The following is a 24,179-nucleotide window of genomic DNA, read 5'->3' on the forward strand; positions in this document are numbered from 1 at the left end:
ATTTGTTTAACTTTGGGTACCCAAATTCCAAACTGAAGATTTTACTCGGGAACGGCCTCGAGGCTTAGATGAGAAGTGATGCAGACACCCATTTGATTTATCCACTGCACACTGGAAAGTAACTTGCAATGCTGCCATCTATTCTTTCTATTCTGACAGCTGAAATCACTTATGGGTCAGGGAGAATCCCCACTACCACGATAAGCTGTTCCTCGTGGCTAAGAAATTAAGTACGTTTTTGTAAAAGAACTATGAAGAGTTATCACAGGTCTCTAGGGCAGTGTGTTAATCCACACACATACGTTTTCTATTAATTTCAAATGTGCGGTATCTGATCTTTACTAGTGACACTTAACGGAAAATGCATTCTAACCGTTGTAGTCAGCCCCTGCATTTACCTGTCAGCAGCAGTGCTAGCAGAGCTGCTATCAGAAACACAAGTCAAATAGTTTCTTCCTGTAGACACTTGTGTCCTCAGCTCTTGCAATGCAACTGGAACCCTGAATTCAGATCTTGGCAGGTAAGTGAGAGAATGATTTTTCAGCAACATTTAGTAAGTTAAATTTTAAAGTAGCAAATCAATGGTGTCACTACTTTAACAGTGATAGCATTTATCTTTAAACAGATTCCTGTACTACAGGCCAATTCCTTTTTTTTGCACCATTAAAAAAGTTTACTCATTTGCTACCAAGATTGCCCATGCCATTCAACAGGTTATATTACAAACCATCCAAGTGAAGTAGTCATGGACATGGCTGATCTAAAGAGGGAAAGAGCTTTTGCCTGTATACCTAGTCCAGTGGAGTCTGAGGGAGCCAGCTTCACAGAGAGGATGTGAAGTCTCTACCACATGACTTTTGCACCTGAACACCACATGAGAGCAAATTTTGTAAAAAATGGTTTATCAGTTCCATTTTTGTATAAAACACACGGGAGAAACCTAGCCAATCAACACACAAATTGCTGCCACATGACAAGATATTTTGTCAAACTTTGAATCTAAAGAACATACAAATGTTTTCTGATGTCTACAGTCAATTGTCTATGCTCTTCCATTTAACTATTTCTTAAAAAATTCCACATATCCCCATATTTCTTCTGTCCCAGTTACAGTACAATGACAGGGAGGAAGAGGGTTGGTTAAAACTCCTCTCTATGCAGTTTTCTGCTGTCCCTTCTTTCCAATCAGAGACTTGTGGATGTGAGGGATTACACCTGCAAAGAGAACAATGGATTAGAATAGTGGTGCACAAGACATTTTTCAACAGAGGAAGTTCTGTTAGTTCAAAGATTTGTTCATTGCCTGAATAGCTAGAAAGCTTTCAGTGTTCTGTTCTGAGTTTTCACCTTTTCTTGTTCAACTATCCTAGAACTCCGATGATAATGCATGTTCTCCAGTTGTAATTTCATCCCACCCTAATGGATCCCACCTTATCATTTCAATCATAAGTTTGTTGATCCAACAGCCCATTTCTAAGCTGTAAAGCTAAAACAGAAGTTGTAAGGATACATAAAACAGACATAATTAAGTTGCCCTATACTTACTCCTAAGGTTGATTACGGCAACGTCTGCAGGTAGAGCAGGGTGTAGAGCAGACACTGCATGCTCAGCTAGCACAGGCATAATGGCAGTGTAGATAGGGAGGTACTGCTTAGGCAAGTGGAGTACAGATATGCCAGAACCTGAGAGTACGTACCCAATACGGTTCTTACATGCCCAAGTAGTGCCTCCCACATCTACACTGCTATTTTTCTGCAGCATACTGTCCTCCTGCCAGAGCCTTTCCCCATCGCAGTGAAGAGTTCAGGTAGCAAGGAAAGGCTCTGGCAGCTCCCCAAGCAGAGCCTTTTACTGCTGTGGGTAGTTACAAGGGGCAGAGTGGATGTAGCCTGCTTTTCATCGCAGCACATACCTACATGTACAATGCATGCCACCTGGCATATCCCAATATTCCACTTATCTCAACGGAACATCCACAAAGGAAAGCACAAAGGCATGGATGCAGCAACAGAAGAGTTAAGTAGAACCATGCATTTAAGTCTCCCTAATTACAGCAGGCTATTTTGTACAGTATAGAATTACAATGAACTCAACATTGTTATTACATGATATATGAAGAGCATCTCTGGGAAGCTTAGTCCTCTTCCTACCTAAACTACCTCATACAGCCCAGTTCTATCTGAAAGGAAAGTTCCAGTAAAGTAGTAAGGGTTATAAAGAGGGAGGGTGGACAGAGAAGCTGCAATCCTAGGATCTTTAATAAAAGTGAAACAAATTCAGATTTCCCTCAATTTACAGTTACTTTAAGTTTAAAGCTCATGGAAGGTGCTGAGTGGATTATCCACAGAGTATGCACTACAAGGAGAAGAGTAATTCAGTGGCCCATCCAGTCCTCTTTCTCTGAGGCTGCCAAATCTCAATTGCTATGATGTTTTAGATGGAAACAGATACAAATCTGGCCAGAATGTCTGCCATTATTGAACTACGTGAAGTAGCGTGACAGAAGAAATTAAAGTAATGTTAACATATCGTCTTACCTTTCTTGCAGCTGGCTGTACACTTTTGTATCAACCCAATCAGTTATGAAATCCAACTATACATACCTCCACCAGCAATGGTAGCTTTAATAAGGGAATCCAACTCTTCATCCCCACGAATAGCAAGCTGCAAGTGACGAGGAGTGATACGCTTTACTTTGAGATCCTTGGAGGCATTACCTGCCAACTCCAGCACCTGACAAATTAGGAGGCTATTTTAGTAAGAGTTAGACCTGTTAAAGTTTACAGAAAGCAAAACGTAGTGTCAGCTGGAACATGAAATCATGAACAACTCTCAATTAGGTACCTACATGATGCGCATTACTGCAGTATGCAAGTGCCTCAATATCGAATGTATTTTATCTTCATAACACCCCTGTGCAGTAGGGCAGTGCTACTATCCTCATTTTACAGACAGGAAAATGAGGCACAGAGACACTAACCAATTTGACCACAGTCACAAAGGGAGTTTGTGGTAGAGCAGGGAATCAAATCCAGGTCCTCCAAGTCCTAAGCTAGCACTGTAGCCACTGGACCTTCCTTTAACCATTCACTGATTCCAAGGCCAAAAGGAACCAATGTGATTACTTAAAATTTTACACCTTATTCCAGTCTGAATTTGTCTAGCTTCAACTTCCAGCCATTGGACTGTATTATCTGCTAGACTGAGGAGCCCATTATGAAATATTTGTTTCCCATGTAGGTGCTTACAGGCAGCAATCAATTCAACCCTTAACCTTCTTTGTTAAACTAAATAGTTTGAGCTCAAGTGTGTCACTATAAAGCATGTTTTCTAATCCTTTAATCAATCATTCTCATAGGTCTTATCTGAACCCTCTCATTTATCAACGTATTCCTGGACACAGTATTCCAGCTGCAGTAGCACCAGTGCCAAGTGCAGAGGTAAAAGAATCTCTGCTCCTATTTGAGATTCCCTCATTTATGGATTGCTTTAGCCCTTTTGGCCACAGCGTTACACTAGAAGCTCATATTCAAGTCCACCGTGACCCCCAAATATTTTTCCAGTGTCACTGCTTCCCAGGATAGAGTCCGCCATCTTGCAAATATAGCCTAAATTTTTTGTTCATGGCACCCACTCACTGTTTAGTTACAATCAAAAGCCTATTCTGGACAAACAAGGTATACCTAGGATGGTGTGCCTTTAATATAAGCGGCCTTCATCCATTAGTTATAGATTTAAAGGTCCACTTGTCTTTTACCCAGTTATCCAGTGTATTTTTGCAGCTGACATTGACTAAGCAGATCAATCTGGTAAGCTGTTTCATTTTTGAGCTCTTGTACAGCATCACAAAGCTGCACAAACAAGGGGATACAAGTTCAAAAATCCTGTGTGTTGAAATGAAGTTTGTTAGGTTTTTACAAAAGAAGCTGAAGTTTATGGGTCTAAACAGATTTTCCAATAGTTTAATCAACTCTTTGCATCTACAGAGTAATGCATTAGCTATCACCCAGCTTAACCAACTGGAGGAAAAAAAAAAATCCCCAACTATTGTCATTTAGATTTTAATATTGCCATGCTGCTTGGTTTCTACCACATACATTTGGAAGAATATTTTAGAGAGAAACTATTTGCTGCTATTTGTTTAATTTATTAGGATAAATCAAGTTAAAGTTTAACAGAGAGGAAAACTGAACACAATGAAGGTCTAAAACCAGGGGTCTCAAACTCAAATGACCACGAGGGCCACATGAGGACTAGTTCATTGGCCCAACGGCCGCACTACTGACACACACCCCCTCACTGCCCCCACTCCACCCCTTCCATGAGGCCCCACCTCTTCCCACCCCTACTCCGCCCCCAGAGGGTGCATGAGGGGTGTGGCAGGGCTCAGGGGAGGGAGCTGAGGTGCAGCACGGGGCTGGGGTTCAGGCAGGGGGCTCAGGGTAAGGGACTGGAGTGCAGCAGGGGGCTCAGGGAATGGGGCTGGGGTGCAGGCAGGGGGCTCAGAGCAGGGAGTTGGAGTGCAGGAGGGCTTCGGGCTCTGGGGTGGCAGCGGTGCACACCAGGGCAGGGTGCCGGCCCTGGCCCCGCTCTGGGAAGTAGCTGAAGCCATGTCCCTGTGGCCCCTGGGGAAGGGGGACGTAGGGCTCCACATGCTGCTTGCTGTGCCTCCAGGTACCTCCCCCGAAGCTCCCATTGGCCACGGTTCCCCGTTCCCGGCCAATAGGAGCTGGCGAGGGGGGGTGGGGGGGCCAGCAGCACAGTGCCTGGAAGCCAGGGCAACACATGGACAGAGCCCTCTGCTTCTCTCTCCCCACCACCCGGCTGCAGGGATATGATGCCAGCCACTTCAGGGAGCAGAGTGGGGCTCGAGGGGGCCAATCCTGTGGCTGTAGTCTGCCCACCCCGGCCTGGAAGTAGGCCAGAGGGGGAAGGGGGGGGAGAGGTGTGGGTCGCAGGAAATAGCCCCTCAGGCTGCGTGTTTGAGAACCCTGGTCTAAATGCTTTGTGCTCTGCAAAACAAAAACTGGGATAATCATTCCTATCACATTTATAACAAACAGTTACAAATATCTTTCTTTTGGTATCCAAACAATGCTGCAGTTCGGTGTCAGCAGCTTCCAATACTTACATCCCATTTGTCTTCAACATATTTATTTGGGTAGCTATTCAGAGCTACCAAGAATATGTTTAGTTTCTTGTAATATCGGGCAAATTTAATTGCAGACATTTCTCCGATCTTTCCGCTCATCTAACTGGATGTTTGTTCTCCATAGGTTTGGAAACATGAGCATGCAAAATAAGGAGGACTATAGACAGACAGAAATATATCCACCTACCTACCTCTCTATTCTGTTATGTACAATGTGGTTTTGACAGTGGTTACTTCAAAACCTACCTCAGCAGTGAGATACTCAAGAATTGCAGCACTGTACACTGCAGCAGTAGCACCAACTCGCCCGTGACTCGTAGTGCGAGTCTTCAAGTGTCTGTGGATACGACCCACTGGGAACTGAAGTAGAAACATTTGTTAGGCACTTGAGATCAAAGTCTATGCTGAAGCACTAAATTCTTGCCTAATGTTGATTAATGTCTATAATAATCTGGTGTAAGAAATGTAAATGGAGTAAGAACTTACTGAAGTAGAATACTGGATTAACCCCCACAGTGAATACAAATAAATGGCGAGCTTATTTTCAATGGGGCTGGCGAGTTTTACATCTCTAAATTTTCCTCAACAGGGACACCTCTGAAAAGTATGTTAGTTTAAAGTCAGGATTAAGTTACACAGCTTTTACATACTGATCAGTCAAGTGTCAAATCACATACAGGGTTTGTGTTGTAAGAAGCCAAAACTTTTTAAGAAGCAGATCTGTAGTACTAAAGAGATTATACTGTGTACTGTCAGATCAGCAGAATAATTTACATAAACCATGCGACAGAAAAGCGTTCACTGCCAGAACTGCCTGAATTCACTCTACAACCAAGGAAGTTCCAATACAGAAAGTTACATTTTACAACTAAGTTTTTGGTCACATGGTGGGAGTGAACTTTAAACGGTCCTATGCAGGCATAGGAACTTATTGAATGGGCACAGCAGACCGTTTGGACTTATATATAGTGCTGTGTTTCCAAAGCACTCTGGAAGTACCCAAGTTAATCCCCACAACCCTGAAAGGCTGGTAAGTAACAATAAAACATTAATATGATAGCCAAGAATGGACACAAGTACTATTTGGGGGCAAACACCACATTCAAGGCTTTTAAAGAAGTCCAATCAATCACTGCATTTAGTTACAAATTATAATAAATACCAAAAAATTCAAAGTAATAGGAATTGTAAAATTTAACTCATGTTAGAGGGTTAGAGTAGCAGGAGAAAGCATATCTGTAGGAGCCAGCAGAAGCCTTAGCATTTGATTTTGTAGTTATAAGTAGTCAGGCAAAATTTCGCAATAAAGCTAGAAGTGCATTTCCATTTTCCTTCCACCTCCCCTCCCCCAAACCTGCTCCACAAAAATGAAAGTTTTACTTAACAAGATTATGGCATTCAAATTGTAAACACTAAAGCAACACACTCTTTCGCACCACTTTACCTGCAGTCCTGCTCTTTGTGAGCGAGAAACTGCCTTCGCCTTGGCCTTTCCACTGTCCTTTCCAGCCTTGCCACCAGCCTGAATAAGAGAGCAATATTAAGAATTAAGAAAGCAAGCCCATGCACAGAGAAGAAAAATCTGCACTGCTTCAACTTACCTCCACCATCACACTTAAGAATCCAGGAGTCTTACCTCTTCTGCTCAAACTTGGAAAATTTATCCCAAAAAAGAATACGGAACATCTCTCAGTGGTTTAAGCATTGGCCTGCTAAACTCAGGGTTGTGAGTTCAATCCTTGGGGGGCACTTAGGGATCTGGGACAAAAATCTGTCTAAGGATTGGTCCTGCTTTGAGCAGGGGGTTGGATTAGATGACCTCCTGAGGTCCCTTCCAACCCTGATATTCTAGGATTCTTTAAAACAAGTCACTTTTGTATATAACAGTTGGATATACAATGTCTCGAGAGAAACTCCCAAATATACTTCACTGCAAACTTTCCTCAAGCATCAAGAGTTCTCTACATTAAAATAGATGAGCATGAAGGCTTGACTATTTAGTTGTACCTAACTTTTCAGGTCTGCAGCTGCTTAAAAATGTTTACATAAGAAGCTGGAACCAAACCCACCCAATATATATATTCCTTTCACGGCAGTTTTCTTAATATCTCATGACTGCTTCATGCTAGAGCCAGAAAAATTTGAGAACACAGCCATGCTTTTCAAAAGTCAGTACTTGTGCTGATATAACAGTTTGTTAGCAGACCAGAATCTTAAACAATTCTATTCTATTTCAGTTGTAATTTTCCACAATGAATTTTCATGAATTAGCTGATCACCTAATGGATATTCTTACCTGAACTATTTTATTCGTTTGAATAGGTGAATTTATCTGAGAATTCCAAGAAATCTAGACACTAACCCCACCCCTGCCAGTTTTTGTTATACCAAACTGCAAGGCTCACCATACAATTATGTTAATAAATTACCTAAAGCATAGAAGCTGGGGAGAGGGTGAAAATTCATAGATTCCAAGGCCACAAGGAACCACTGTGATCATTTAATCTGAGCTCCTATTAACAGGAGGTAGAACTTCCTCAAAAATTCCTAGAGCATAGAGAAACTCCATGAGTTACGCAAACCTGACTCATGGAAATCCAGACTTACAGAAAAAGTTTTGTAAGCTCCCCCTCTCCTCCCACATAACTGTCGGAGATATGTTCCTGACTTATGCAAAATTTGACCTACGCAAGGCATTCCAAAACGGAATGCTTAAATAAATCAGGGAGCTTCTGCATCTTAATTTAAAAATAGTTTGTGATGGACAATCCATCACGACCCATGATAAGTTGTTCCAATGATTAATTGCTCTCAGTTAAAAATTTATGCCTTATTTCCAATCTTTATTTGTCTAGCTTCAGCTTCCAGCCATTGGATCATGTTAGACCTGTCTCTGCTACACTGAAGAGCCTGTTATCAAATATTTGTTTCCCATGTAGGTACTTACAGACTAATCAAGTCACACCTTAACCTTCTCTTTGTAAACTAAGTAGATTGAGCTCCTTGAGTCTATCACTATGAAGCATGTTTTCTAATCCTTTAATCATTCTCATGGCTCTTCTTTGACCGCTCTCCAATTTATCTCCTTGAATTGTGCACATTAAAGCTGAATAGATTATACCATCAGCATAACCTCTCTACTCCTACTTGAGATTCCCCGGATTAGCCCTTTTGGTCACAGCATAGGACTGGAAGTAGATTATCCACCACAAACCCTAAATCTTTTTCACAGATACTACTTCCTATGGTAGAGTCCCCTTTCTTAAAAGTATGGCCTATATCTTTTGTTCCTAGATGTATACATTTACATTTAGATATTAAAACGCCCATTGTTTGCTTGTGCCCATCTTACAGAATTGTCTGGATCACTTGGTATCTTCATTGTTTACCACTCTCCCAAACTGTGTCATCTGAAAGCTTTATCAGGGATGATGATTTTTTGTTTTCTTCCATGTCATTAATAAAAAACGTTAATAGCATAGGGCCAAGAACTGATACCTGCAGGATCCTACTAGAACAGTGAATCTCAAACTTTTGTACTGGTGACCCCTTTCACATAGAAAGCCTCTGAGTGCGATCCCTCTTATAAATTAAGAACACCTTTAAATATATGTAACACCATTATAAATGCTGGAGGCATAGCAGGGTTTGGGGTGGAGGATGTCAGCTCACGACTCCCCACATAATAACCTCATGACCCCCTGACGGGTCCTGACCCCCAGTTTGAGAACCCCATGCACTAGAAACACGCCCGTACAGTGATGAATACCCATTTGAGAGAGGGTGCATCTCCCATCCCTGCACACATGTGGCCAGATGTTAACCTTTGGCCCTGTCAACACTGTTCTCCATTTGTGAGGTAACTCCCTTCTCTTCATGTGTCACTATATAATGCCTGCATCTGTAATCTTCACTCCATGCATCTGAAGTGAGATTTTTTACCCATAAAAGCTTATGCCCAAATAAATCTGGTAGTCTTTAAGATGCCACCGGACTCCTTGTTCTTTTTAGCAGAGTCATCCAACCCCATTAAAATAATGCTTTCTTCTGCCCATGCTGTGAACTAGTAGTGAGGATGCAGTGCGGCCTACTGGATAGAGAACTGGACTTGGACTCCAGACAGGAGACGAGGTTCTATTTCTGCTCTGCCACTGGCCTAGTGCGTGACTATGGGCAAGTCACTTCACCTCTGTGTCTGAGTTTCGCCATCTGTAAAATGGAGATGATGTTTACCTCTTTTATAAAGTGCTTTGAGATCGACTGATAAAGATGATGTATTATTGTGCTGAAAGAGTAGTTTTGATATTTCTGGATCTTTTGGAAAGCAATGAACATGCAGCTTTCAATTCACCTATTTCCCTACTCCTCAATTAAGCCAGTTTTCAAAACAGAAACCTGTTTCCACTTAAAGAAAAATATCTACCTCCATACTAAGGAAGCCCACTACCTAACCATCTTTAGCTTTCAAGAGCAGCTAAGATAAATGAAGGCATTAAACAATGTATATCCTCAAATTTAGTGTAATCCTCCCAGAAAACAGACTTGCCTATTAGTGTCAAGTGTCATCCCATCAACTTGCACATGCCTGGCAGACTGCCCGATAACTGTCCAAAATTTCAGCCACTTCTTTTGCTCCCAACACTGAATTACTAAATAAAATAGTACTTATTACCTGCCAGAGAAAACTACTGTCTTGACATAGTCCCACCTCTCTCAGACCCAATTATGAGGTATGGAGTGCAACATTTCCTTCCCTTTAATATATTTGGGCAGTTTAGCCACTTCTTTCAATGAGACATCACTAACCAGAAATCTAAGCAAGCTTTAAGTATCTGAACCCTATATCTGCCCCAACTTTCCTTGCCAATTTACATTAAAAAATAAAGACGAAAAAATCATTTCCCCTACTGTTCACAGTCTTCACAAAGTGTTGTCAAATGCATACTGGTAAATAGATGGAAAAAGGGTTTCTCTCTCTTGCTTGTCCTCACCCATCCCGTTTTTCATCTACAATCTCCAATACTACTTGTAACATTAGTAGGTAAAAAGATTTCAAACAGAAGTATGATTTTTAAGTTGTGTCTCTTTAACACTAGTCCGCCTACTTTTATTTCCTTATAAAATGCTTGATACATTTTTATTTCCTGTTGCCACCCAACAGTTCCATTATTTTTCAGAAGGTGGAAACATTTAAAAAATGCAGGGCAGGCTTTGTGCATAATAAACTACTTGCACAGTTGCAGTTTAGAAGACTATCAGCTTTATCTACTCAAGATGGGGGAAGGGGGAAAAAAAGAATCACACGGATGACTTTGTATATTGATGTATTAATCCTCGAGTCCCAATTGCTATTATCAGGAAAAATGAGTAACAGAACAGAAAGTTCTTTCAGAGAGATTTATAGGAAAGGTACAAGTGAATTTGCTATTTGGGACTACTGATTGCAAGGATTACCCATCACCACCCTAAGATAGTATAGTTAGGGTTAGGGAAACTGAGGAATCCCCCTAAACTAGGCTTTTAATAGAAACACCCCTGAAACTTTAACATGCAATGAAGTCCACTGGCCCATAATTAGTGTAATTTCCCTTTCATCTCTTCTCTTCATATACATACACATTGCATTTGTCATTACATATATAAAAAAATCTGAACTTTCCTTTTCTGTGCGCTGCACATTTTGGGGCTATTAAGAAATGAACAAGGGGATTTACAAGTTTCCCCATAAACTCCTAAAGAAAACTAAATTAAGACTTCCACACACATGTACTCAAGTGACAATGGAAGTAATTGTGGAGTCAGTTAATAACTGAAGATGGACTGGATACAATGTTTCCTGACTAGGAATTGCTAAGGACCAACCAGCCAAAAACTAAACCATTCAGAAATATTAAGTTCCGCTAAAATTGGGAAGATTGCAGCTGGCCCAGAGTTTCCATTGGCACTGTACCATATTACCACAGTGAGGAAACAGCTTCACAATGAATTAAAGAAGAGAACAGGGACATTATGAAACATATTATTGTACTGGGGGTAATAGTAGCTATCTGAAAGTGGCACTCAGGTCAGAGCACCCTCCACTTCACAGTACGGCTTGAAAGTTCCGATTAGGCTACTTGTCAAAGAGGACTAAAGGAATACAGATGGAGTTAAAAAACTGGATGACATTTTCCATTCAACAGTCCACATCCACAGAGGAAAAGAGAGCTCCCTGACCAAGATAGAGCTTAAAGTTTAAAAAGCTAATGTCTATATTAAAGGGTCATTACCAACTTGAAATCTAGCCTATTTAAGAAATTGTTAAAAGCCCCCCCCCCCCACTAATTTTTGATACTTAATATTTTTCACACACAAACAGGAAAGAAAAAACCTACATAAAGAAGGGAAAAGGAAAATAGTCAAAGTGACTAGAGCACAAAACTCAGACAAGTGTGGTGGTTTCTCTTTTTTTTTTTTAAACTGATGTTATCTAGATATCTTCGGTACTTATATGGCCCAATTATCTCTGTGAGCCTCACAATTGTTAATGTATTTATGAGGTAGCAAAGTACTATTCTCCCCATTTTACAGATTGGGAATAATGGCACAGAGAGACTAAGTGACTGTCAGGGGTCACACAGGAAGACTCTGGTACAGCTGGGAACTGAACTATGGTCTCCAAAGACCTAAGCTAGTGTCCTAACTACTGGGCTAATCCATCTCTTCCCTTAAAGAATTGTATCCTGCTCAAGCAGAGATCTCTTGGAGACAAAACATAATCAACACAACAATGACTTACATTAAACATGCATCCTATTTTAGTGATTAACATGTGAAAAGCACCACTGTTTAAGAAAGTACAAAGTCTTCACACCTGTGTATAGTAATTTGGTAGTTTAACATTTAAATACATACCTGCTCCAGATGTTAGTGTTACTCCAGTTAAGCTAGTTTAAAGACTGCAAAGGTTAAGAAGAGAAGCTGTTTTTGGAAACTCATATTTGAGCCACTGTTGCCACACACATGCATTGTACGTTAGGCCACGCCTATGGTACCAGTGGTTTGGTGATCAGCTATACCACCAAAGCACTCCTAACACGTATGCTGCTTAAGAACATAAGAATGACTATTCTTGGTCAGACCAATGGTCCATCAAGCCCGGTATCCAGTCTTCCGACAGTGCTCGGTGCCAGTGCTCCAGAGGACAATTATCGAGTAATCCATCCTGTCATCCACTCCCAGCTTCTGGCCATCACTGGTTCAGAGACACACGGAGCATGGGGTTGCGTCCTATCTTGGCTAATAGTCACTGATGGACCTACCCTCCTTGAACTTATCTAATTCTTTTTTGAACCCGAGTTATATTTCGGTCTTCAAAACATCCTCTGGCAAAGAGTTCCACAAGTTGTGCAGTGTGTGAAGTACTTCCTTATGTTTGTTGTAAACCTGTTGCCTATTAATTTCATTGGGTGACACCTGTTCTTGTGTTATAGAGATAAATCACACTTCCCTATTCGCTTTCTCCACACCATTCATGATTTTACAGACCTCTATTGTATCCCCTCCCCCCTTTTTTGTTTCTTTTCTAAGCTGAACAGTCCCAGTTCTTCTTAACTCTCCTCATATGGATGCTGTTCCATACCCCTAATTATTTTTGCTGACCTTCTCTGTACCTTTTCCAATTCTAATATAATTTTTTTTTGAGATGAGGGCCCAGATACGCACACAGTATTCAAATATGAATGGACCATGGACTTATATGGTGGCATTATGATATTTCTCTATCCCTCTCCTAATGGTTGCTAATATTGTTAGCTTTTTTGACTGCCACTGCACACTGAGCAGGTGTTTTCAGAGGACTATCCACGATGAGTCCAAGATCTCTTTCTTGAATGGTAACAGCTAATTTAGACCCCATCACTTTGTATGTACAGTTGGGATGTTTTCCCATGTACATCATTTTGCATTTATCAACATAAAAATGTCATTGCCATTTTGTTTCCTAGTCACCGAGTTTTGTGAGATCTTTTTGTAAGTCTCTGCAGTCAGCTTTGGACATAACTATCTTGCGTGATTTTGTATCATCTGCAAGCTTTTCCAACCCCTTTTTTCAGATAACGTACGAAAAAGCACAACAGCATTTGTCCCAGCACAGATCTTGGGGAGACCCTGCTATTTACCTCTTCACTGTGAAAACAGACCATTTATTCCTAGCCTTTGTTTTAACCAGATCCATGAGAGGACCTTCCCTCTTAGCCCATGACTGCTTACTTTGTTTAAGAGCCTTTGGTGAGAGACCTTGTCAAAGGCTTTCTGAAAGTCCAGGTATACTACATCTGCTGGATCACTCACATCCATATACTTGCTGACAGCCTCAAACAACTGCAACCGATCAGTGAGGTGTGATTTCCCTTGACAAAACCCATGTTGACTCTTCCCCAACATATCATGTTCATGTATGTGTCTGATCATTCCATTCTTTAATACAGTTCAGCCAATTAGCCTGGTACTGAAGTTAGGCTTACCAGCCTGTAATTGTCAGGTCCACCTCTGGAGCCTCTTTAAAAAAGAAAAATCAGCATTACAGTAGCTATCCTCCAGTGTCCTGGTACAGAGGCTGATTTAAGCAATAAGTTACACAACACAAGTAGTAGTCCTGCAATTTTATATCGAAATCTTTCAGAACTCTTAGGGTGAATATCATCTAATCCTAGTGACATATTATTGTTTATCAATTTCTTCCAAAACTACTTCTACTGACAGTTCAGTCTGGGATATTTCCTCAGAACTGTTACCTAAAAAGAATGGCTCAGATGTGGGAAACTCCCAAAGATCCTCTCTTGCGAAGACCAGTGCAAAGAATTTATTTAGCTTCTTCACAACAACCTTGTCTTCCTCGAGTGCTCCTTCAGCTTATACTGGAAAGATTGCTTTTGCCTGTACAACTTATTCCAGGCCCCACTCACGAGAACAAAATAAATTATATCAGCAAAAGTGTAATTTTGCCAGAACACTATGTCAATGAGAGATCAAACCCTTCATACCCCTGACCAACACAGCTGTGCCAACAAGTGCGTAGTATAGTCCTGACCTATTTTACTATAGAAGAGAACAAATGTATACAAAAGTCAGTAAGGTTTTCAGAGGGTCACTGCTCTCTAATCCTGACCCCTAGTCATTCTTCTGGCAAAGAATGACTAAATGAGGCTTTGTTCCAAAACAGACAGTTCTATCCGTTAAAGAAAAAGGCCACTGATTATAAATTGTCTAAGTTAGCTATCCAAATGACAATATTTTCAAAACAGTTTACCTGTCACAGATCTGGCATTTACATGCCTGTGAAGGGGGCTGTTTTTGGTTCAATATCAAGTAGTACTGAGTCAGCCTTACCATTAGAAATCAAAATTTCTAAGTTTGTTGTAAGACTTCTTAGTTAATCTTTTGAAACAAATTTCTGCTGCTTTCTAGCAGAAAAGCTCAACCTCTATCCTAGTTTTCATAAAATTGTCAAGATGGCAGGTTCTTGTCTGCTCATTAGCGTGAACTTACAGCAGGGCAGTTACCCTGCTCCAGAGAGAAAAGGCTAGGTTGACTGAAGAAGCAGCCACAGCTGGGCCCACACCCCAATCAGGCCACTCCTGGCCCTGTTATGAGGGCTCAGGGATAAGCTGGGTCAGTCTCTCTCTAGCTGTGGAGAGGAAAGAGTACCTGGAGTGGAGCGGGGCTGGGGAAAGGCCAGAGGAGCTGGGGTGCTCCAGCCTGGCAACTCCCTGGGCTGAGGCCTTGGTAAAGGCTATGCAGGTATTTGGACTGGGAGGTGCAACCCAGAGATAGGCAGAGGGTCCAACCTCCTTGCCAATGATGAGTGGCCATGACATACTGCAGTTTGCCCCAGTGAGCGGGGGGCGGGCTAGGTGATGACTGGCAGTAGCCACTGAGGGAAGGTGGGTGAGAGGGTTGGGTTTCCCCTGGGAGGGGAGACCTAGAGCATGGTGGGGTACTGCTGAGGCAGCACCCGAAGGTAAAGGGCACATGGGTCCAGGCGAGACACTAGTCACTAGGAAGTGCTCTGTATGCTGGAGATCTAATTCTCAAGATAGCCAGCAGGCAGTGCTGCACCCATGAGTCTCACTTTGCTACACACAAAAAAAGCTTGCCCAAACTGTCACACACCGCAAAGGATCCACTTCAGAGACCACTGGTTTAGGGCACAAATAAGACTTCACCACCCATCTATCTTGGGCTACACTTTGCATGACCACTATGTTAAGTGCCACAAGTCTTCCCTCTCTGGTAGCATCCAGAGGGATTATTTCAGTAGGCTCCTTTAGCTACAAGATTTATCCTACTCACCATAGGTGCTCAAACGGCACACTCGATTTGGAATGGACATGAGAGGGTTGAAACTTTGCAGAAGTTAAAGACATACAATAACTTTGAGGAATAAGACTAAGATATAATACTTCTACTCAGGTCTTGCAGTTTCTGAGCAGAACAATAATTTGTCTAAAAAGTCTCTTGCTTCATCAGTGAAGCTGCATTTTAAGAAGCTCAACCAAGGGGCAAGCAAACTGTCTCTGCTCTGCTGGGTCTCTGAGTGCCAACACACAGCAGGGATTCAGGAGCATAGCTGATAGTTCCACTTCTATATTTAATGGCAGAGAGTATGTAATAACTATAGAGCTGCTCTATCACGATGAGTACATCACCTGGTTGCTGAAGTTGTCCATGAGGATTTGAATCTCAGGCAGTTAAATCACACCTCCATCACTCAAAGTTGCCTGCAGAATCAAGGTAACTACAACATTGGTCCAAGTTTTCTTCACGATCATAGTGAGACTTTTTCTGAAATCTAAAGTAATTTCTACAGAAGCATCATTTCTCTCAAAGGAAATCTCACTATATACCACAGATAAGCAAATGCTTGAGCAGGACTTGGCCTACCTTAGTAATTTACACTTTATAATTAAAACAGTTCTTTATACTGACATTTTCCTTTAGTATAGGTTGCAAGCCAAGCTTGCTGTTGTTACCATAGCCACAGCCCAGGAGCAATGACTTGGAAAGTAACTTGGGTACTAAGCATAAGTGACTATTACTATCATTAGGCTAATTTAAAGTACTTAGATGGTGGAATTCAAGAGGACTAATGATATTTTCCTATTCAGGAGAGCAAAAAGACTCTTTTGGATTTAGAAATTTACATTTTTCTTGCAATCTTACTAGTTGTAATATGTTTTATTGCTTAAACTAAACATCTCCTGTGCAGGATCACTGTTCAGCACAACTCTGGAAATGTTCGCTGACTGAAGCTGATGTTCCAGCAGAGACAGAATAGTGTGGTGTTGTGTCCCCTCTTCTTCTCCCCCCTCCCCACCTCTTTCAGCTGAAGAAAGTTTGGTTTAAAAGAATTTTCAACTATTATGTGTTGTCTTAGCAGATTCCACATTTTACCTGCACAGCCATAGTCCAGCATTTAAAGGGGAGAGAAGAGAAAAAAAAAAGCAATCTAACTTTAGCCCTAATCTTATGACAACTACTTTAAGTCTCAAAGTGAGTCATTTGAGTGTTTTATTTCTGCTTTTATACATTTTGAAGAAGTAGAAGAGTCTCAGTACTAAGTGTTCTTAAGCAATAAATCTAGATGTTCAGTCTTTTCTAACCATCATTCTAAACTTCCTTTTGTTACTTAGGCACTGCCATGGGTGAAGTTTGATGTACAATAAATATTTGTGTCTTGTGACACTATGGGGCTCTCTTACCCTATTGATGATATGGATTAAGTCCAAGATAAAGGACTAGGCAAATAAATATCAGAACTTCTGGAAAAGTTCACTGGTTCCCAAAGATCAGTGGCCACCCCAAGGAAAGAAGCATTTAAGTCAGGTAAATCCCTGTATTCTATTTATCATCACAATTATGCTAGTAGAAGATATTCCTAGAATATGCTGCTACATTTAACCTGATGTTGTGTTTATAATATTGCTTGTTTATGATATAGTAGCAGTGCTTCACTTAATTTGAGACAGTATTTAATAATACAATCTTGTTAATCATTTGCCAAGAACTAGGAGATGAGCTTATCATAGACAGTTATTCAAGGATAATTTCTTAAATCTCGCAAAGGACTCCTACTTTAACCCTTACAATTACATCCCTTTGCTTTGGGTCAGGAAAGGCCATATGCACAAAAGGGAAAATGCCCATAAAATACAGCCTGTAGAGAGCTCCTTGTGACTATTTTGATTGATGATTAAATCTGCAATGAATTTTCAGTTCTCAAGACAGAAGCAAATATGGCTAAGTGTATTTTTTTTATTTAAATAAGTCTATACAAGCCACGTGCAGTTCTCAAGCTTCTGCAAATTTCCAATGTGATCTTGTTCAAAGTTTGAGTATTCCTGCCGTAAGTGTGCAAAACCCTGTATAAGCATTAATGTTAATACTCCCATGAAGCTAGAAATACTATCTCCATTTTATGGATGTAGTTTCTGTGAGTGTGAAATTCAAGGTCACAAGTTCTCAACAGAATAGCCTCCCCTCACCATCCTGTACTCATTCCTCCAGACTCTGTACTACTCAATAGGGTTACAGCTGTCTTTAAGAGTCCTCACTGAACTGTAATTTGACAGTGAGAAGAGCCACAGTGGAGTACAGAGTAGATCTTAACTCATGTCTAGAATTAAACTTTAATAGTGTGGTCTAATAACTTTGAGCAATGACATCCTGCTTGCGCTATCTATTAAGTGGAAACATGGTCCCTGACCCATGGTTTTTACTATCTTAGACAAAAATAAATGACTTTTCTAGCATTACCTACTCCTGTAAAGGGAGACAATTCTTAACTGCAGAAGACACCTCCAAGAACCTGAACCCAGAAAAAGTTTCAGAGAAGTTACCTTAAGACTATTTACAACCAAACTATTTACTACCCCAGCCACCTGTGGTAGAAAGCAAACTTTTTGAAAAACCATAACATGTATATGAGATTCAACTAAACTTTTTTAATGCAGTCACCCTCTTGAGTTGACTCTGCTCTCTGATCAGGCTTCCAGATGTGCAACTATTCATTCGCCTTTACATACACTGTGCAGCCCCAGCTTTCAAAGAGAGCAGACATCGCTACTCTCTCAGGGGAGAGAATGATACAAAAATAAGCTTGGCCGAAAGTCCCTTTCTACCTTAAATTCCCTGCTTCTCACCTGCAGTTTTGAAAATCTTCAGATTACTTCCTACAGCCCCCTTAGAGCAGGGAGGAGGCAGCTACCACGTTACCAGTGGGGAAACAGCGGGTCACTGGCGAGCTTAGGCCCGGCACCTGCCCTTCCAGCCCCCGGCCGCTGGAGCGGCGGGAACGCGAGTGCCGGCTGCAGGGCTCGACGGGAGCCGGGGCACCGAGGGTGACGCAGCCCACGCGCAGTCTGACAGCCAAGGGCAGAGTCGCTAACCCGCCGTCCCGGGCCGGCGCCAGGAGCGCGCTCGCCCCCCGCCGGCCGGACTCTCACCCGCCCGCCGCAGGCAGCGTCCGGCCCAGCTGCTTTGGAGAGCTTCCGCGGGACACGGGCCCCACTCGCCCGCTTAGGAGTCCCGGGGCGATCGCGGCCCGAGGCAGCCGGGGGGGCTCGGCTGCCCCGCTCCCCACTGCGCGCAGAGGCCCCGCGCGGCCCCTCCACGGGAACTAGGGCAGGGGCACCCCCCGCCTGAGGGACCCGGGGCGCCAGGTGCCCGCTCTCAGCGCTGCCGCTTGGGCAGAGGGCGCAGGCACCCGGCGCTTCCCGCCAATAGGAGCCCGGCCGGGTCGGCCGCTGGCCCCATCCCTCCCGCCCCTCACCATGGTTCCGCCGCTGCTGTGCGAGGTCCGGTCCCGATTCCGCCGCGCTAGAGCCGCCTTAGGAGCCGCGAGACAATAAACCGCCTGAGCGCGAGGAGGGAGCCTGGCCTGCCGCGGCCGCTCCAAGCCAATCAGGCCGCCCCATGCTAGTTTGAACCTCCCGCCCCGACCAATCCCACCATCGCTTCTTGCCTGCTCGGCTGGCTGGCCCCGCCCCGCGGCCCGTTTAACGGCTGTTTTTCCTTTGCACACGGCACGCAGGGGCGAGGGAAGTGCGGCCGAAGGGGCTGGGCGTGGGTGGGAGGAGTGGGAGAGTGACGTGGCCAGTGGCCAATAGTAGCAGTAAAAACTTCCTCGGAAGGCGGGGCTACACGAATGATTGCTCTCACCGCCAATGGAAAGAACAGAAAGTTTCCCGCCCATTCTCTCCCCTTCCCCCCACTTGTTTGTTTGTGCTCAGAAAAAATGGAGACGCGGGTTCCGGGCGGAGTCGCTTTTCCGACTGCCCACGTAGGGGAGCACCAGTGCACCCCCCCATACACCCCTGCTTCCTGCAACGGGGACCGAACCCCCATCTCCTTCCTACGCTGCCACGTGTTGGGGTAACCCCCAAGCCCTCCATCTACACCCCTCCCCCATTTAGTGGGGCATGCACCTATCTCCCATATACACCTGCAGCTGCCCCACAGTCTGCATGATGGGGAACTTGCAGCCTCAATGGGTGTGACCTTCCTCCCCCATACAGAGGCCCCACCCCCGCTAGATGCCCTACCCACCCCCACACCTATCACCTCATGTATGTGGTAGCGCCCATCTTCCCATCTACACGGGTGGGTGTCCCACCCCGACACAATTATTACATGCATTACCTGAGCACTCAGAGGCCTCTCTCAGATGCTGGGCCCAGGGCACTGTACCTATCTGAAGAAGACACACCTAGTCCATGTCCTCACCCCTCCTTCCCCTAGTGGGGATTGAACCCCCATCTTCTCTCTGCTGCCATGGGATGGGGCATCCCCCATCTTCCCCGCCTCTCTCAGATGGTGGGCTTGTATGTGTCTGAAGAAGACACACCTAGTCCATTCCCTCACTGAGCTTCTTGGGAAAGACAAGTGCCATATGAAGGGTGGGGGCAGAGCAATACAATGACATTTGCACATTTCTGTTTACTATCGTTATTTACATTATGGTAACACCATCTAGAGGCCTCAGCTGCAATCAGGCCCCCACTATGCCAGGTGCTGTACAAACATAGTAAGAGACAGTTTCTGACCTAGGGAGCTGACAATACATAAATAAGACTGGGTGAGAGGAGAGGGGACTTGTCCAAGGTCAATGGTCAAGTTGGGAGTAGAACACGGATCTCCTGGTATCTAGTTTGTTGCTCTGCTCTGCTCACTGGATCACACTGCTGCCAAGTTTCTTTTTATTAGATGTGCCACCCTCACCCAGAAGGGGGCTCCCTTTTTCTAGTGTGTATCCTCTCCCCTACTATGACCCATTCTTGATGGAGGGTGCCCAAACTCACACAAAGGTAGATCTGCCCAATATGTGTTTTTCCATCACACACATAAATGGAATAGGATTGCCAACTTCCTAATTGCACAAAACCGAACACCTTAGGTCTGCCCCTTCCTCGAGGCCATGCCCCCTGCCCCATCCCTTCCCCGAGGCCCTGCTGTCTGCTCACTTCTCCCCCACCCTCACTCACTTTCACTGGGCTGCAGCAGGGGGTTGGGGTTGGGATGCAGGAGCGGGTGAAGGCTCTAACTGGGGGTGTGGGCTCTGGGTGGGGCTAGAAATTAGGGGTTCAGGGTGTGGGAGGAGGCTCGGCTGGAGCAGTGGGTTGGAGTGCAGGAGGGGGTGAGAGCTACGGCTGGGGGTGTGAGCTCGGGTGGGGCTGGGGATGAGTGGTTTGGAGTGTAGGAGGGGGCTCGGGGTTTGGGCACGGGCTTACCTCTGGCAGCTCCAAGTCAATGGCGCAGCAGGGCTAAGGCAGGCTCCCTGCCTGTCCTGGCTCCGCACTGCACCCTGGAAGTGGCCAGCAGGTCCGGCTCCTAGGTGGGGCGGCCACAGCCAATGGGAGTGTGGAGCCAGTGTTTGGGGAAGGGGCAGCACGTGGAGCCCCATGACCCCCACCTAGGACCTGCCCACCTTAGCTCCTCACCACCGCCGACCAGACGTTTAACTGTCCGGTCAGTGGTGCTGCCCAGAGCTGCCAGGGTTCCTTTTTGACCGGGTGTTCCGGTTGAAAATCGGACACCTGGTCACCTTAAATTGGAAGGTTTACTACTATGTGCGTCTTCCCTGAACCCCACTGTGATGGGGGTCCCCGGGGTGAAACCTGGACTGTGGGACTGCTGTGCCCTCCAAATCCACCAGCCTGGGCTATCCCTCACACTGTGATGCTGATGTCAAGCTACAACCTCTCATAGACACTGCACTTACCATCCACAGGCAGGGCCACACCCAACTGAGTTACATGAATGGTCTCCCAGCCACTCACGAACCATCAGTAAAGAGGCTTCAGCCTCATGCAGTGTTTTTTACCCTGACCAACAAAAGTCTTACAACAAAAGTGCTAGTGTAGACAAACCTCTGCAAAGAGATTATAGGTCCAAGTGTGCAATGTTCCAATTTGCCTGACCCATAGGGGTCTGTTACGAAGTCCCACCTAACTTGGATACGCAAGTGCAACCCACAAAGGCTAAAGTCCCACTGCAGAGTGATCTGCCCTGGAACATGTAGTCTGCATAGTCTGGTCCTTGGCAAGCTTGTCTGAGCGGTGTGTAACACCCGGAGCTGTTAATGCCAAGGATGACTCTTGTGAGAACAGGTGATGGGACTTTCTCAGCAAATGGCCCAACTTCTCTATTACAAGAGATCAGCACGACTGCAAACCTCACACCTTTCAGAATAAAATGTAAGGCAGGGTTTTTCCCACAATAATAAATTCCTATCTGCGTTGTGCACCCTCTCCTCCGATCTGGGGAAGGTAGAACCAAAGTCATGTAGTAAATTCGCTCCTGCCATGATGCTCACAATGTACCCAGCTGACAACAGCTAGAGGTGTTGAGCCACCGCGACTGTTTCGCTGTGCTGTGGTAAGGTTGTGGTACCATTGCTTGCCCATCAAGCTCTTCTCGCCACTTTGTTTTCTTTGTCCACCTGCTATGTTCTGTTGCAACCTAGCTTGTAAGCTCGCTGGGGCAGGGAATAAGTATCTGTACAATGACTAGCTCAATGGAACATTGGTCACTGACTGGGATCTTTAGGCATTAACTATTATTAGTGTTAAGAAGATAACTGCATGTAATTCTATGTGGCTCTTGGGTATAATGGAGGTAGATGTGGTATATGGCAAATGTTAAAACTCCATGAGCCAAACCACACTGCTCTAAAAGGAGTGCTGCACATTGGGGCTCGAAGCACTAGGGCCACGCCTTCAGTACTAGCAAGGAGGGTGGCTGGCGGCATGTAGGTGTGGTTCTGGTTCCCCCACCTCTGTCCTGCAGGCTCTAGGAAAGTTGCCAACATAGCACCTTGGCTGGGCCAAGTTTGGAATTGCACTTGTGCTAACAGCCCACGCCTAATTTATATCTACTGGAGCGAATTACAGCCATCCCCTTTGTAACTGGGGCTTGGCGGAGGGAAGAATTTGTTTTTAACTTCTGTTGATGAGAACCTTTTATATGAGAACACCTTTCTAGCTGGCACCTCTGTAAGTAAGGGTTCAAGTGTGTACTTTCCTCACCTTTGTGGATGTTGGCCAGGATTCCCATGTGGTATCAGATCAGTCCAGCCACTGAAATACACTAGAATGTGTGGAAAGATAGTATTTTTTTTTTTTTTAAGAAAAAAGCTCTGGTCAGTTGCAAACAAAAACCCCACACAACTGACCCCAGGGCCTAACTTCCCATTTTGCCTTTCTTACAGGGCCTTTTTGTGTGGAAGAGTGGCATTCTCTGGCTCTCAGACCTGTCACAAAAGTATCAGGTTTTTTTGGCAGCGCTGCAGTCTTAAAAGTGACAAATAAAGTGGGTCAGGAATGGAGAGGTAGATTCGATCCAGACAAATTGCAAATAATCATGGAAGTTAGGATTGGGAAAGGTCTATTAAATCATCTAGTTCGTCACCCTGCAAATGCAGCATCGGTCCCAGTACTTTTAGTGTTTTATCCATGCTTGTTTTAGAACTGGCAGGCAATTGGATTTCCACCACATCCCTACAGAGCAATTATTCCACAGCCAGTGATAGGAAAGTTTCCTGACAGTTCAGCCTAAGGTTTATGTTTCTTGACTGCATCACACTAAAGAACTCTACTCCTTCCTCAATATTTGCACCTGGCAAATTATTGCAACCTCCTCTGCCCATGAATACATTCAGATTGGAAATGAGAAGAAGGTTTCTAACCAGCAAAGGAGGGAAGTTCCGGTACAGCCTCCCAATAAAAGTAATGGAGGCCAGCAACCTTACAAATTTGAAGAGGGAGCTTGATAAATGTATGAATGGGATTATATGACAGGATTGCCTCCCTCACTCTTTGTTGTCACTATTCATTAAGTTATTTCTTCCCCATTCTGCTGTTTGTTAAGTCCCATCCCTAATAATGTACTGTCTAATTATAACCTATCATTAGTTTGTGTGTGTAAAGTCAAACATTCAAAAATTAGGAAGTGCCAGAGCTAAGGTTGCCCGTGCAACCTTCATTTGCCCCCCGCCCCATGTACCCTGCATTCTGATAGTCTTTATATGATCAAACACTTGTTCTTTCACAGACCCTTACTTTATTCAGTGCACAGGATAGACGGTGCTCACTGAATGAGCAGCTAGATCATATTTTGTTTTCTTCAGTATGTTTCCATTGGCCTTATTTGCTGCAGACAATTCACACCCTGCTCTGAACACAGAATTACTAATTTCCTCCTGGGCATTTCTGTGGTGCTTGTCACTATACTATCTGAGGGCTTTACAAACATTAATTCATTCATTTGTACAATGCCCCGTGAGGTGAGGAGTGGTATTATCCCCATTTTACACAGGAACGGAGGCAGAGAGTGATAGAGGTCACAAGTGTCCACTGATTTAGGGTGCCCAATCTTAGACGCTGGATTTTTCAGACTATGTAGCTTTTTATAGCACTTGATATGCTCAGAGGACAGCTCCCAGAGACTCCAGTTGTAGTGTGAATGCTCAACACTTCTGCTAATCAGACT

The 24,179-nt window shown here is 44.0% G+C and overlaps 2 protein-coding genes across 2 annotated transcripts in view; both read right to left on the minus strand.

Moving 5' to 3' along the window:
* Positions 1–24,179, minus strand: part of CNNM3 (cyclin and CBS domain divalent metal cation transport mediator 3) — a 330,211-nt gene that overhangs the window by 15,483 nt on the left and 290,549 nt on the right. The window lies entirely within an intron of this gene.
* LOC116830694 (histone H2A.V) lies at positions 886–19,249 on the minus strand. Its single transcript, XM_032790325.2, has 5 exons — positions 18,964–19,249; positions 6,598–6,675; positions 5,400–5,513; positions 2,605–2,734; positions 886–1,215 (listed from the first exon to the last, which is right to left on the minus strand). The coding sequence occupies exons 1-5, from the start codon at positions 18,964–18,966 to the stop codon at positions 1,154–1,156; spliced, it is 387 nt and encodes a 128-aa protein (XP_032646216.1). The 5' UTR covers positions 18,967–19,249; the 3' UTR covers positions 886–1,153.

The sequence above is a fragment of the Chelonoidis abingdonii genome, chromosome 2 (genome assembly GCF_003597395.2).
Source record: "Chelonoidis abingdonii isolate Lonesome George chromosome 2, CheloAbing_2.0, whole genome shotgun sequence".
NCBI classification, from domain to species: Eukaryota; Metazoa; Chordata; order Testudines; family Testudinidae; genus Chelonoidis; species Chelonoidis abingdonii.